Raw genomic sequence first — 15,426 nt, 5'->3', positions numbered from 1 at the left:
AAGAAAGAACTCAGTGACAGGCAAGGTAATGCTTCTTTTTGCATTAGGCTTCGCCTAACATGTGAGAGTCCAGACGTACTGTATCAGAATGAACGGCACTGGACATTGAGACATGTAAGCAATATTGAGGCAATCTGGCTGATAAAGGGGTATTCATTTTAATAAGTGGGGCTTTATAAACACTATGTAAATACTGTACATTGTTTAAAACCAAAATTCCCCCTATGAAGTCCTCTCTTTCCCTAACCAAAACTGTTAAAACTAACATACAGCATGTGACCATGGCATAGACTATATGATAAGGCCTAAATTCTTCATTCATCCTTAGCTCTGAAACTCCATCCTATGCAATTCACAATAAACCTTGTTTTAGAACATAGTTTCACATAGCATGAGCCAGAAACAACAAGGAGAATAAAAATCTTCCCAAAGCACATTTCTTTGTTATGTATGGCATTAAAACTGATACCTCTGCTCTCTGCAATGCATCTAAGATTTAGTCTACCGAAAGAGTCCAGAGTCAAGCAGTTGTAACAGTTTGTGGCTGTTCTGCTCAGTACTGAGGTCTTCTGAGATATTCACATTTTTCATAGATTCTAATTCTTTTTTCAGCGGTCCTCTCGAGCTACGAGTTAAAAAACCACACAGCTCAAGACATGAGCATGCGCGCCTTCTTGATCGCTTGTCAAGAACATCACGGGTCTCAACAGAAATTGGGCAGAAATCCGGCAGGAACTGAAGATGGCAATGGCAGGAGAGAGAAAACAGAAAAAATAAACGCCATTTCTGAAAATGTGATATTTACATTTTGTCCCAGAACCACTCAAGGAAGTATCCAAGCAACAACATTTTAATGAGGAATTAAGTAATAAATGTTACAAACAAAAGGAGGCTGTTTGACTTATCCTGTCATGCTTAAACCCCCATCTTGGTGGAACACCACATCTCTTGTATTTTAACTCCTGGCTGACCTCTTCATTTCTCTGTTCCACTTGCTTTTTCTAGGAGGACAGGTTCTCCAACACTGAAAACACCGCCAACACAGCACTGAACTTTTACTCTGTGAAATACTGGGCTGTCGACGCCGCTTTTTAGATTCTTTTTAATGGCTATCCTAAACAACACCATCACTCCCCCACCTCAATCAGACTTGGAAATAACATTGCTGACAAAGAAGCTTCTTCCTGCTTATGGAACTATTTTTGGCAAAACCTTTCCTTCTCTTTGATTCCCTTAACAAACGCCTTCTTCTGAACCATCCGATCACTGAAAGCCTTATTTGTCATTCCAGTCTGTGCCTACACCACTAACACTATATTCTTCAACAAGCTCCAGTCTTTTCTTTTGTCAGGCTAGGTTATCTATTTCTGTATAAATAATGGTTCGACTACATCAAGCACAAAAGCTTTAAAAGCTTTGATTTAAAACCATAGCATAGGAAAAAAAAATCATTAAACACACAAAACCTTTCCTTTGCAAAACTTGCAATCCATATTGAAAGCACAAGGAGATAAGAAATGTAGCATTGTTTGACTAATTGCTGCAAACTCTAAAAAGGGTCAGCGGTTGAGCTTAAGAAGATATTTTTCTAGTAATACTATCTTAAAAGTGAAGCTGAAAAAAAGATATTGTCTTTAACCAAAAAAAAGGAGTAAACGTTCACATTACAGTACATCAAATAAACCAGCATGGACAAACGTGACCTGTCTCGAGCAAACAATCTGCAACTCCTGTAGAACATGAAGCATTTCCCACCAAACAACGCTGAATCATTATTGTGGACTTTGCTCTGATCCAGCTGAAAGAAAACATTTCCTCCATGAACTATAGATGCCAAAAAGCAAATTTTAAAAAGTAATTGAAATTGCCGCTGGAGAGTCGCAGCAAGAAAAACATATCAAACAGACTGTCTCTGTTCATCGTGATCTATTAATGTGTCCTTGCCACTCACCCAAATTAAAAATCCCAATGTACAGTAGAATCCTCACTTGCTCCTGCTGACAAATACTGTAGCTCTTGCAAAGGCATATGCTGAGATCCCATATGGCACTGTGACACTTGGGCCCACTTTCCCCACTAATGATATTAGGTAAACCGCCATCAGGAATGACAGCATTCCCTTTTATAGACTGTCCACCCAGCTGGTGGTAAAGGGCGATTTCATTACAGTCTTACTGGATTAGCAGAAGGTCGCTTCTTGAGAATTACAGGATTACAACACATTGCAGAAGAAGCACCAGGCTAGGGTCTCATAGTTTTGAGAGGTGATGGTGCAATGGCTACATTTTGAAAATTGAGAAATGTATTGTTTAGGTGTCAGGAAATGTGTAAAAAGGTGAATGGTGAAGGGCAAACTTGAAGACGTATAGGAAAAGTCTGAGATTCAATGCGAGTCTTTCAGACTGATGATCATTTCAGTCAATGCCTTTATTCTTACAGGGACAGGGGATTCCCAGCGCTTGCTGCCCAGCTCTGTTGATCTCTCCTAAGCCTTATCTGCAAGCAGGGGGTCATGGTCCCATAGCAAAGCTTCAATACGTTCCTTGTCCAGGAGGACAGTGCTTTGTAAAAAAGCACAAAAAAACCTTTGTAAAAAAAAGCTCAATTCTGATTTATAACTTTACAGTTCTGCAAAAAAAAAAAGCAAAATGAAGTAAATGACAAGATAACGTTTTGGGTCAGGGAGAAAAAACACAAGTTGTGTAATTCTGCCAAGTCGCTTGTTAACACAGAAAGCAAAGGAAACTTCTAGGAAAGTTAAAGATCTTAACTTAAGATTACTTAAGTTAAGATCTTCGCCAGTTTTTAACTGAGCTTTCCACATATCTCACTGGGAAGCTAAAGCTCAGGTGCTGAGTAAAAAAATATTTTCTAACCTGGGTTAGCACCCCCAAGTGCTCTGAAACAAATGCATGCATGCCTATACAGTTGCCAACAGCAGAATTTTGCGGTTAGAACAAGATCTCCTACAGACCAGATAAAATATAAATAAAAAAAACATTTAATTCAGCGTTTCCTCAGAAATATAACAATATATAAATAAACAATATCATCACTTTAAATTATTGTGCTTTTAAGCATGAGTTAATACTGGAGCTTCACACTGAAGATGACAGGGTCTTCTGATTTGCTTAATTGAATTAAGCCAGTTCATTTAACTACAGTAGTTATTCATTTTACTGAACCAATTCCAAAAGACTTACAAAACTTGATGATGAACACTGCCAAAGCCATTGACTTTGAACAGTTAACATGAATTCAGCATGCAATATCTCCAACTTGTTCATCAATGAACTGTGCCTTTTGTTTTCAATGAACAACCTGACACGGCCGCTTGTGATTCTTCTTCTACTCTTGTTTACAGCCTAATGAGAAGAGTTTTTCCATTCACTGCATGTACAATAAAAACCGACCCGAATATGAGTGATGTTATGACAGGGCCAATATAAACAAGAATACTGTTCAAGCCACAGTATGAATGAACTACCTGAATGGGCATCTATCAATAGCCATTTCACTGACACATATTATCCTCCAGGCAGCCCTTCCAAATAACACATCCTTCAGTCAGGTGTCTGGAACATACAATGACACTGTACAGTATTTGACACAGCTGAAAACAACTGAAAACAGGCACGTTTCTTCTTATGGTGCTCACTGGTTAACGGTTTTTGTTACCAGATAACCGAAGATGTTTTACAAAATCCTAAAGGGTAAAAACTCCTACTATTCCTACTGGACAAGACTGTGGAACAGTTAGGAAATTTTTTTTTTTTAAGTACTCTTTCATTTCTCCATATAGCTAGGTAGTTGACTAAGAGTTTTACTATGGTTTTTTTAAAAAGCCAATGGAATTCACTGCATTTTAAGCAGAACTGCTGTCACATGAAAAGAATGAAAAAAAAAGATTGATTACATGTGAGCTTTTTGCACGGATATCCTACTGGATTAAATCAAAACTTTAACCTACCTGCTAACAAATTCCTAGCCCAGTCGTCGATGAAATCCAGAGTCCAGCAAACAAGAGAGTACAAGTGAAGGGTAAATCCAAGTTTTGATTTCATAAAGACTTCATATTTGTTGAAGACAGTTTAAGCACAATTAGACCAGCCTTAACCTAAGAGGATTAAGATGACAAGCCGTTACCAGAAACGTTTTGATCGGTCTTATGAAATAAGCATGGGAGAAGGAACATTCACCTTTGACGGAGGCTGAAGTGAATAATGGCAGAAGGAAGGTAAATCATTAATGCATCTGGAAGTGAGCAGAAATGGTCAGTGTGATAAAAAAAGCGAGGAAAGGAAAGATTTCTACTTAATTTCGTAGAAACTATTACATGAATTGAATCCGAAATTCAAGGAGAATTCATTACGAGAGATATTCAGGATTTATTTCTAAGCAATTCAGAAATTCTGTCCATTTTTTTAAACCATTACTAATCATGCTCTGATGAAACTTTCAGCTCTGGTCAATATTTTCAGTTTTTTTCCCCCCAATACCTTATTGTTATCTCCTGCTTAAAATGCTTCAGTTATCGTAAAAGGAATAAATAATTAATCGACCCTTGATGAATGGTCTTAAGTTGTATCTTTTAATAAGGTGCAGTAATTATCAGGTATTCAGGGAGTTATTTAACTGAGAGTGACCTTGATCAATGCCGGGTTCACTGCTATGAGACCCTGGCCTGTTGAGCAAAGAAGTTCAGCAAATTCCATTAATTTGTGTCGAAACAATACTAAGAGAAACAAGGAAAACAAACAAAAAAAAAAGTTCCGTTAAATGGAGACTTCCCCGTTTTTCCCCTGTCAGGAAAATCACCTGGGTAAAATGAGAAAACGGCGTCTCCGTGACACTGCCGGCCACAATAACAACCAGATTTCAAAATAAAACTTCTGTGTGATTTATAATGACTGTATAATGACTGTGGTCTGTTTAGTCACAGCCTGCTGCGTAATTCCACACCGGCACTTTTCAGAAATGACTGCTCACATCCGAAGGCTTTGTCACACAACTTAGTTTTAACAATTCGCTTTCCACTCCAGTAAATGTGTTTAGAACAATGACTCCATTTGCCTTCAGGTGTAGTTGGGCACATCACCTCATGTTTACAGGGAGAGCGCTTGGAAGAGGACATGATGATAGAATATCAGGTTTCAATATCAGACAGGACCCTGCAGTTCTTTGGATCTTGTCAACGCTCTGGGGATGAGTTTTCAGAAATCACTATGGACGGCACCTGCACACGCTAGGCTCATCACATTCGCTGTGATGACGGGAAGGCCTGAGGCAGAAATTCGCTTTTCATTGACAAACCCAACCAGAGAGCACCCACCAAAAACGCGCCACCAGGGTTTTACACTTTTATTGGTCACCGTAGTTCAGAAGAGGGATGAGCCGCCAAGGAAGGAACCCACTGTGGTGGAGGCAACATCTGGGTTCAGTCTCAGAGCGCAAGACAGCAAATGACCTGGGGCTTTGAGGAAGCATGTTCCAACATCCATTAGAGGGAAAGATCTGCTAATGTTATAAATGTGTTATAAATGTTACATGTTGTTATGTGTTATACTGGACGGGTGCAATAGAAGGACGTGCAATGTTTTTTCTTCTCTTCTGTTTTTTTTTGCATTCTATTTAAATGTACAGGAGCGCTGGGTGTCCATAAAAACATTTCCCTCAGAGGACAATAAAAATCTTATCTAATGGCTGCCAGTGAGGTTAGAAAGCTGCATGGAGCTTCTTTTTACTTTCTATTTTAAAAAAGCACACAGTCTAAAAGTTCTTTCCTTCTCTTTAGTGCTGTACAACATGCTAGCATTTAATTAATGCTCAACTTTATTGTGGTTTTATTGTTTTATGCTACTGTCATCTGTACCCTGTGCATCTTGACCGGATGCAATAAGTCAAATTATAAATGTTAATGGTGAATCGCAATTAATACTCAGAATTTGGATATGACAGTTTCTTGTACTGGATTTGGCAGACGCAAGCCTTAATTCATCACTTTGAAACTGTGACAGAGCATCTATACGCTTGTTTCGGGTGCACAGCAAAAAAAATTCTTCTGTTCTGGCGCAACTGCTCCTAGATTGGGCCATTGAAATCTCATTTTCTATCTTGCAAAATTCAGATGACAAAGAAGTCCAACTACATGACCACAGCTAAGGTGTGTTAACAGCTATTGAGGGGAACTGCTTTCCTAGGAGGCAAAAGAAAGGTTCAGATCAATTTAGTTCACTTCTACAGGTTGATTTTTAAAAAAGATTTAATATACTTCTGGGCACACATTTCCCCTTCAACTCAATAGCTGGAAGTGTACGATATTTCCAATAATCATCAACAGCTACTTTAAAACAATTCATCCCAGATGTCGAGAGCCAGCAGCTGGATGTGTGTGCAGTAAGTCAGCATGTGCTTGAAATATTGGCACTGCAGTCGTGCCGATGGGTCCTTGCACTCAATCTGAGCTTGGCAGGCCCTCAATTTAGGTAGGAGCTGCCAAAGCACAAGGCTCTTTTCAAAGTACCTCTTTTTTTATTTCTGCTGTGGCAGAGGGATTAAAAAGAAACTACTGTCTCATTCCGGGCCTCATACTAAACAACAGTTTGGCTGGCAACAGGCCTAGAGGCTGGGGCTACATGAGCTACAGTAGGAAAGAAGATTTGAAAAGGAGACAGTTCAAAGAGCAGAGCTTTATTGAGTTTGCTCATAAAGCCAGACCTCTAACAGTCTTTCTCTTGTCTTCTATGACAAACCGTTTTTCTCCCCAAAAAAAACAGAGAGAGCAAGGATAGATGTTTCTTGAGGTTGTTTTCATAAGAACACCACAACAAACTACACAGGATGTCAAAGACATGTAAGGAGAAAATTGTGGTTATGAAGAAGAGCTTCAGTATAGATGTGCTCTCTTCCTGCCCTGTGTAAAGGGAGACAACACCAGCAAAGATACTGGAACTTCAAAGATATTGGAAACTCTACCAAAACAGAAATGTGATAAGTTCTGAAAACACTCAGGATAACGGACTTCTTGGACAATGTTAACTGAAGGGTGCAAGCTTCATTTCTATTATTCTGAATAATACAGAAGTCTTTTCTGGCAGGAAAAGAGTTAAAGGTCTCACAACCCCCCCACCCCGCAAGCCAAACTGGAAGTCTGATATCTGCCAAGCAATGAGGTCCTTCATCAGGGTAAGATGATGGATCTTTGACTGCAGAATGAGGATTTCAAAAGTGCTGGCTCAGAGTGTGCAAACTCCTTCTCTTATCCTCAGCCACAGTGGCCTCACACTGTGCTTAATTGAGATTGATCCTGAAAAAACAGCCCTCTGGAGAATTAACCACCGACAGCAGCTGTGAGCAGCAGTAAGAAATACATTCTGTACCCCTGTCAGCAGACGCTTTTGTGGAGGGATGCCTGTTGCCTTTCCGAAGAATGATGTAACAGAATATCCCCCGAGTGATTCACAGGCTGAGACTGCTCTACCTGTGTATATGTGGGTCAGGGTGCCTGACAGACAAAATTACACAGGTGGGTATGCTGAGCTGTGCAATGTGTAGGAGGTCTGGAAACCCACAAACATCTGTTAGCCCTCACTGGGACTCAGTAGCTGAGCACTAGCAAAGTAACAAATCAGACAATGAGGCAACCTTCTCCAAAAGTGCTTTTATAAAAGCCAGGAAAGGCCAGGAAATTCTCATGTCTGTTAATCTGTTTGGTATACGGCAACAAATCAAAATACAGGTGAAAGAACAGAACAGTGGCAATACATCATAAGCACAATAGCTGCAGAAAGCCCCAGGTACAGTATGTATTGTACAGTACACCACATACAAACACAGAAGGCAGCAGCCTGCCTTGAACACTGGAGAGGAATCCCGTACAGAAGGAGAGTGAGCACACGCAACAGTGAAATAGTACCAGATGAGCAATGCAATGTAATGATAGGGACAACAGAAAGCCAAAAATCAACATTTGTGTAAAATGTACAAGGGACAATATATATAACCTGAAGAGAGAATTATTTCAAATTATTTCATTAAAAGTATTATAAAAGATCATATGATAAAGTATGCAATTTCCCCACCCACAACCATTAGCACTAGCAATGTACTGTACTTTCTCTAGTTTGAAACGCTGCACATCAGTATAAACACAACAAGCAGCAGTCATAGAAGTGCTTTAACTCACAGTCTCCTTCAAAATGGGTGTAGTCTGCAGCTCAGAACTCTATTAAATATAATAAATCCATCTTTTACATCCACAGAGATAGGAAAGAAAACCTGACTTAATAAATGCAAAGGGAAAAGCTTGTCCAGTGTATTACTTGGGCACGTGGGGAGCGCGTCAGCTAAGACTGAGGATTTCTAGGAGGAGGAATACACCAATGGCCAAACTGCTGCCAGGAAAAAGGATGAGTTTTATGTGGTGAGCACTGCCTGCATGTAAAGCTAATCTTATCACAACAGTTGGAATCGAGACTGCAATTACATTAAATGAACTCATCCCCTTTACCTAAATACTTGCTTGTACTGTGCCAGGGTGTCTCAAAAAGCACTCTCAGCTGACGCAGTATCACTCAAGGAGGGAAGCATCTTCAAAAAGTCTCCACCTACACTGTACAGAACCCTTTTTCCAAGGAGTGAACATTAAACAGATATTCACAATCCTGGAGACTGTGTCTTGGGTAAAATCCCATTTCCAGGGAAACTGAAGCCAAGTGTGTTACCTTAAAATAAAGAGCGTCTCAGAGCAATCTAAGACAATCTTCACCTGTAAGTGCTGATAACACAGGTGTTGCACAGGGCTTTAAAATGAAGGCCACACACTTCCTCGTCAGAGCACATCGCCAGTATCGCTCTAGGAGCAGCAGAGGAAAGGTCCCCACAATGTCGTGCAACAAGAGGACGGAAACTTTCATGTGGCATGCCAGACGCATATACACGCCATGTTACTCTAGGACTGATGAAATACAGCCACAGGCCATAAATACAAGCCCTACATGGGTTTAGTGATAGTTGTGCTTTAAAAAACAGGTAAAAACATAAGGGTGTGAGAGTAAAAGTTTAAAATGCTAAAAGATACCACCTTTTGAATACTGTGAATTTTGGTAGGTTCCTTTATCTTTGCAACCACAACTTAACTTATCAGGCAGTGGGGTGTGAACTGTTCTGTACATGAACAACCGCTCTGATTTTCCATCTTATCTCAAAGACAGATCACACAAAAGATATGCTTGCTTAAAAGCGGTAGCCAGCTCTTTTCAGACCACAAACCACTGGGATCCTCAGGCTTGCTTATAATGGGAGTGGTTTTTGTGCTGCAGACAAACTCTGCTGGGCTGACACGCACTTGAATTGAACTGGAGCTCAGACATCGTGCGACCGGCTGCACACCGAAGTGGAGTTAGCAAACGTCTCCCGTGTCCTAGCCCTTCAACAGCATGAGCATGACTCATGCCCTCATCACCAGCCCAGCTGCTCTTCGTGCGTGATAATGTTTTTCCCCTGTTAACTAGCAAAATGGACAGGCTGACGAGAGGAGGTTTTTAGAAATGATCCACACCAATGTACCTGATCTTACTTGCAGGCTAACAATTCCCATGCATTTAGTGAGCTGAACTTTGTCTTAAACAGAGCCATAGCCATTGTCAAGGCTTAAACATTGGCTTGAAAAAAGTTAATGCAATCAGAAGGTTAATAGAGCATTGAAGCTCTGACTGTATGCCACTGAAGCCAATCAATTTGCTGTCACCCACTTCAAGGAGTGGGATTGACGAATTTTCGAATTCATTTGAGAACACCTAAATAATCAATCAATCACACAGATTGCTTTATACAGTCCCAGTGAGAAATGAAGAGCACTCTGTGTGTACATCACCAATCAACCAGTGGGTGTCAGGCTTGTACAGACCGGCACTGCTAACTTCTAGAATAGCACCTACAGTATATACAGCACGTGACAAACAGAATAACCAGTGTTTATTTGCAGCTCCTTAAGTACAAATAGCAATTGCATAAGATTTTGGAATCCTCGATTGTGTGGCTTGGAAAAGAAACTGAAATTAGGATGAGTAAATTTCAGCTCAGTGCACTGCTTCATCAGCCTTTCCAGGCACACAGCTGGACGCAGTATGGCAAAGTCATTATCTGGGACAGACAGGTAATAATCTTCTCTGACAAATTTCACATGGTGCTTTGCAGGATCATATACAGTGTCAGTTCAAGACCAATTTAAAGTATATTTTCCAGAATGTTTTTTTTGTGATGCAGGTGGAGATCGGTGGCTTCACCCATATAATTTCTGGACAACAACTTACTCACAGATGACCTTTATACAAAGACATGTGATTTGTACAAGAGGGAGTCTTTGTCATGTACTGAACTAACAGCACACTAAATGAAGATTAAAAACAATAAGTAATAATGCTCACCAATGCACTTGGGAAACCTTGAGTAAAAGATCTTTGCATTTTTAGACCAAAAATGTTTTCAAGTAAAATGCATCACTGTATATTCTGAAACAAGCTACACAGCTATGGTGACAAAGCTTATGTCCCAATTTCTTTCTGGATGAGATCCTTGGATCAGTTAGCTACCAACTGAGCCAGACTGGCCTCCTCTAGAGGTTTTGAAACCTCTCTTATATTCTAGAGTCCAGAGTTGTGGTTGTGGAGAAAACATACTAATGCATTTGTGTGTGTTCCAAAAACAAGAACCCCGCCGGACAGTGCCGTAATCCGAGACAGGCCACGACGCAGTCCTCCAGAGCACAGTCATCCAAAAATCAAAAGCTGAACACATCGGCACTTTTCTCAGGAGTTTTTAATGACTTTCAAGTGCGAGCTGCGACAGCTCCACATCATTTCTGTCAAGCAAAATATTTTTACAAAAATCAGAGAAAGCCGGAGACGACATGGCATAAAAGAGTGGTCTGTGTCGAGTTCCAAAAGGATTATGGGACACAAGACAGGATGAAACCCTGCATTACAGAATGTCATCAACTGTAACCACATAAAGCATAAACAGCACATATATTTCTATTGTTCACGCACATGCAACAGCTAAGGGCACTGCTCACATGTCTGTGGGTTCCAGTCAGAGAAGAGCTCAGTGGTTCATTTGTGAAGAAATGTAGAAAATGCAGATGGAGACAGAGACATTTTGGTTACACGGGGGCACACACAAGAGTGAAAGTATCTGATACACAGGCATCTGGAAGCTGATATCAAGTCTTTATGCTGAAGGGTGACTTGGCCTTGGGCAGCCATCTCCTGAGGAGCACTCTAATTTGATGAAAGCCTAAGGGGAACCCACTGATTATCCTGCCTCCTGAAGGGAGTTTTAATTGAAAGGCTGTGTCATTAGATCAGGGTGGCAGATGGGGAGAAAAAAAAAAAGAATCAAAACTTTCAAGAGCTCTCATAAAAATACAGTGGGTAACACAGTCTGTGGCCTTTCTGCAGCAAAAGGATATGCAATAATGCTGCTCCTTGCCTCCAGCCTACTGAGAAACAGATGTGCTCAGGCAGCACATGGCTGTTGCCTTCATAACCAAACTGGGGCAGCGCGGACCGTAGAGGTCTCTACTATAGAAAGCCAGGAGGTGTCTCATAGCAGCACAAATATTCCAGAACAAGTGGACATGAGGGAAATTTCCAATATATTTCTGTAGCACAAACATTGTTGTGCAGGTGACACAATAGTCAGTGGTCAGCACTGCTGCCTCACAGAGCTTGGGCCCTGGATTTCATTTCAGACCTGGGGTCCTTTCCCCATGGATTCTGTATGTGCTCCCTGGGTCCACCGGCGTTCCCCCACAGTCCAAAGACATGCTGCTAGGTTAATTGGCTTCTGGAAAAACTGGTATAAGTGCGTGTGCGTTTGTGTCTGGGTGTGCCCTATGATGGACTAGCGTCCCATCCAGGGTGTGTCCTACCTTGCGCCCGTTGCTTGCTGGGATAGCTCTCCCATGACCATAAACTGAATGAAGCAGTTAGAAAATGGATGGATGGAAACATGTTGCACTTCAGGAGCTTTAGAAAACTGTACAAGATATATTCCGACGTGTATTGGAATGTTCTACTCTGACAAGCCTAAAAGAGCTGATCCTTTCTGGTCCAGAGCAGAGGAGACTCCGAAGGGAAAGCATTTAAGGCATTCAAAATCCTCAAGAGCATTAACAGTGTCAACCAATTGGACCACAAGGGATTGTGGGTGTCTGTAACAAGCTGCTCAGCTATGCAGTTGGTGCCGATACCCCTGCTTCTTTCAAGAAATGGGAGGAAAAGGCCATCAGACTACCTACTAGCAACCAAAACTAGTTCGATAGGACAAATGGTTCTCTAGTAACCAAAATATTTCCGTGAGTATGAAGTATTCTAGCAGGCACTACAAGCCATGACCAAATTCATCACACTGCTGCCCTCCCATAATTCATCATGCTATTTAAATCTGAAAGACTAATATGACAGGAAAAAAAGCTTTTTAAGCGAATTAAGGGTAACGTATTTAATACCAAAATTCTTTACACTCGTACTGTGAAACCACACAATATTTAATTTTACACTGCAACCACAAAATACCACAATATTGTGAAACACACTGTTCTGAAACAGAATGTCCTGCCATCCCAGTGGAATGTTTTAGGAAAGCATCGAAAGATTGGCCCAAGTAAACTAAAGAGGAGTTATTGGTCTTCAAAATTACAAACAGATTCTTGAAGGCAGCAATAATGAATCTTTCCAAACCTTTCTCAGTCCAACTCCAAAGAACCAGTCTAATGACCGAGAGAGCACAGGCTTCTTGTTGAAGAACAGTAGTTGTTGCAGGGTGGCTATATACAGTACTGTACTGTAGGATTTCTTAGTGCTAGAGAGCTTATGAAGATGTTTTCAGTGACCGTGACAGTTTGTGGTCTCAGGATGCAATTTAGAGAAACTGTGAAGTCTATGAGCAGACTGGTGCTTCCTTAAGAACACAAAGGTAATGGTTTGTATTGAGCAAAAGCAAAAATACACTTTGACACTGAATTGTAAAAAAAAAGCATAATTTTCAGGAACATTGTAAATACAGTGTAAACAAGGAGTGTGCAGCTGAACAGGTGAGAGGGTTAAGAGGATTCTCAGCACCAAGTACACTGACAGCATGCCTGATTTGAGATCTAATCTGAGATAACATATCTTCTCAAATTTGCATTAGGTGCATTATTATTCCGCTCAAACCAGCTTGGTAAAAGAATACGCCCTGACCACAGGTGTGGTGAACACCTAAGAGCAAAGGTAGTCAAGAAGCGTTGCAGAATGTATGCAGAATACTAGACGATGTACTGTAAGTTAGATTGGAGGTACAGTATGCAGGGCAATATATATGTTCAAGTGAGTAGGCACTAATGAAACACATATACAGTACCTATGTACCTACATGTACATATAGGTGTATACAAGAGCTAACTGGGACTTTCTTCCCTTAGTTTTTTTACATTTTTGGTGCACACTGTATAGGTACAGAGATTCTGTAATCCCTTGAGAGGAAACTTTATAACAGGAAGAAGTATCTGGGTCATGTGTTATATGTCCATTGTCTGGCAGCTGTGCGTCGGATTTTCATTTTTTCAGCACACCGATTCACAGCTTTGCCGATTCCACCCATACTGTACTGTATAAGTACAACACAAAGTGCATGCATTCCCTAAAGCTGTAAAGCAGGAAAAAGGAAATGGGGACAAGAAATGTGAGATTCGAATTCCTCATTTGTACACAAACGAAGCGTAAAATCCAGGTTTGTACTTTGTCAGAAATTCGCTATATAGAAGCAAAGTGGTTAACAATGCCAGGACCAAAACCTCCCAGAAACAACTTTCTCCTCATCTACGTCTTCTCTTCTGACAGCACGTCCGGGGTCAAAGAGCTTACAGTATGTTACATCATATAAATATCATAGATATGGGTAAGGTGTGTCTAAATATATACAGAAGAATTGTTAAAAACAACCGATTCAACAAGTGAAGTCTTGGCAAAGGCCATGGGGTAGATTGCTTCACACCTTCATCTTGATTCACAAACACTGGTTTTCACAATTTTCGTTATGATACCCATTATTTTGCAATTACAAAGAGATGTTTGCGACCACCAAGGTGCTTATTTCACTGCCAGATGGAAGACTCCATCCTCATAGCGTGACCACTACAGACTCCCTCAGCGCAGGTCTTCAGTGAGTCTGCGTTCAGAAAACTTTCTCGCCTTTCACTTATCTTGACTATTTATCATATTAACTACTGCAACAGAGTAAAGAGGGTAAATATCAGAAACAAAAAAGAGTGCTTGGTCTGTTAAGATTCAGTGCTGTGTTATGTTAAAAAATAAGCAATATTTGGCGATTGGAAACCAGTCAGGTTTTCCATTCAACAAGCAATGGGAAATTTGGATTGGGGTTACGCATTTTCACCCCACGAACAGTTTTTGGGGAACTAATTCCATTTTCTAAATCTAGAGGTGGGTGAATATTTGCCTGCTGCCACTAGCAGAGCTCTGGGTTTCCGTGGTACGCTGTTCAAACATCAAATCCCCAGAGTTGACCGTCTGGGATAGATTACAGAGAATCTCTGCGTCCAGAGAGTCCCCAGTTTCTCTCTGAAGGGATCTGGAAGCAAAGCCTGCATCGGCGATTGCTGCATGATCGGACAGGATTTCTTACCCGTTTATGATCTCTTTGTTTTCTGCGCGGATGAAATGCTCCTTGTCAGGTGTCAGGATGCACAGGGAGTTCTTCTGGCCCGTCCTGGCCTCTCCATCAATCACATCCGAGCACTGGTTCATGTTGATGGTGCCCTGAGGCAATGTGCTGGGCTGTAGGCAGGGAGAGGACAGAAAAGAAACCCCTTAGTTTTCTTTTATACTGAATACACTCTATGACAAGGGCTGTTTTGCAGGGTGGATACATTGGAAGGACTAGCATTTGAGTGCACTAGTGCTACAACTTTGCTTAAATCATCCTTACTGCAAGGGATCAATTCTTTTTTTTTTGTCTATGAAGTTGGCTAGTGTTAAATTGAAACAAATTCCCTATAAATGTTTTGTGCACAGCTTAATTATTTATATATTTTTTTTGTCAGATAACAGTTTCTCCTGAGCCTAATTAAACAGACATTTAAAATCACCAGCTTAGCGATGCCACTTGTCTTCTGCAAAACTGCCATCCAGTCTTGCAGAAGACAAGTGGTCTCTGTGACTGAGACCATTTTAACCTACAGGTATTGCCCATACAATTCAGTCATTTAAACATTTTCATGAGGGCTGGCCTTTACGAAGCTACTTTCTTTGGCATGAATTTATTGCAAAGCATTAGTCACCAAGGTGTGCAATTTTGGAAAAAGCAAGTGACAATTGCAATACCTTTTTGTGTTTAACCCACACATTTTAAGCCAGTTAGAAT

General features: G+C 40.7%; 1 protein-coding gene across 12 annotated transcripts in view; it reads right to left on the bottom strand.

The window, feature by feature from the left end:
- Positions 1 to 15,426, bottom strand: part of mpripa (myosin phosphatase Rho interacting protein a) — a 169,783-nt gene that overhangs the window by 58,006 nt on the left and 96,351 nt on the right. For 9 of the 12 annotated variants that reach the window (XM_088612185.1, XM_088612184.1, XM_088612186.1 and 6 more), the window contains exon 4: positions 14,689 to 14,840. In XM_088612185.1, the coding sequence (XP_088468311.1) occupies positions 14,689 to 14,840 (152 nt within the window). Of the gene's footprint in view, positions 1 to 1,951; positions 2,045 to 3,970; positions 4,151 to 14,688; positions 14,841 to 15,426 lie in introns of those variants that run through there. The other 3 variants (XM_088612190.1, XM_088612193.1, XM_088612191.1) reach the window with 2 other exon arrangements.

Source organism: Lepisosteus platostomus, chromosome 19, assembly GCF_059453375.1.
Source record: "Lepisosteus platostomus isolate fLepPlt1 chromosome 19, fLepPlt1.hap1, whole genome shotgun sequence".
Lineage (NCBI taxonomy): Eukaryota > Metazoa > Chordata > Actinopteri > Semionotiformes > Lepisosteidae > Lepisosteus > Lepisosteus platostomus.
The sequence above is the reverse complement of the archived record's forward strand: the minus strand, read 5'-3'. Positions and strand labels throughout refer to the sequence as shown.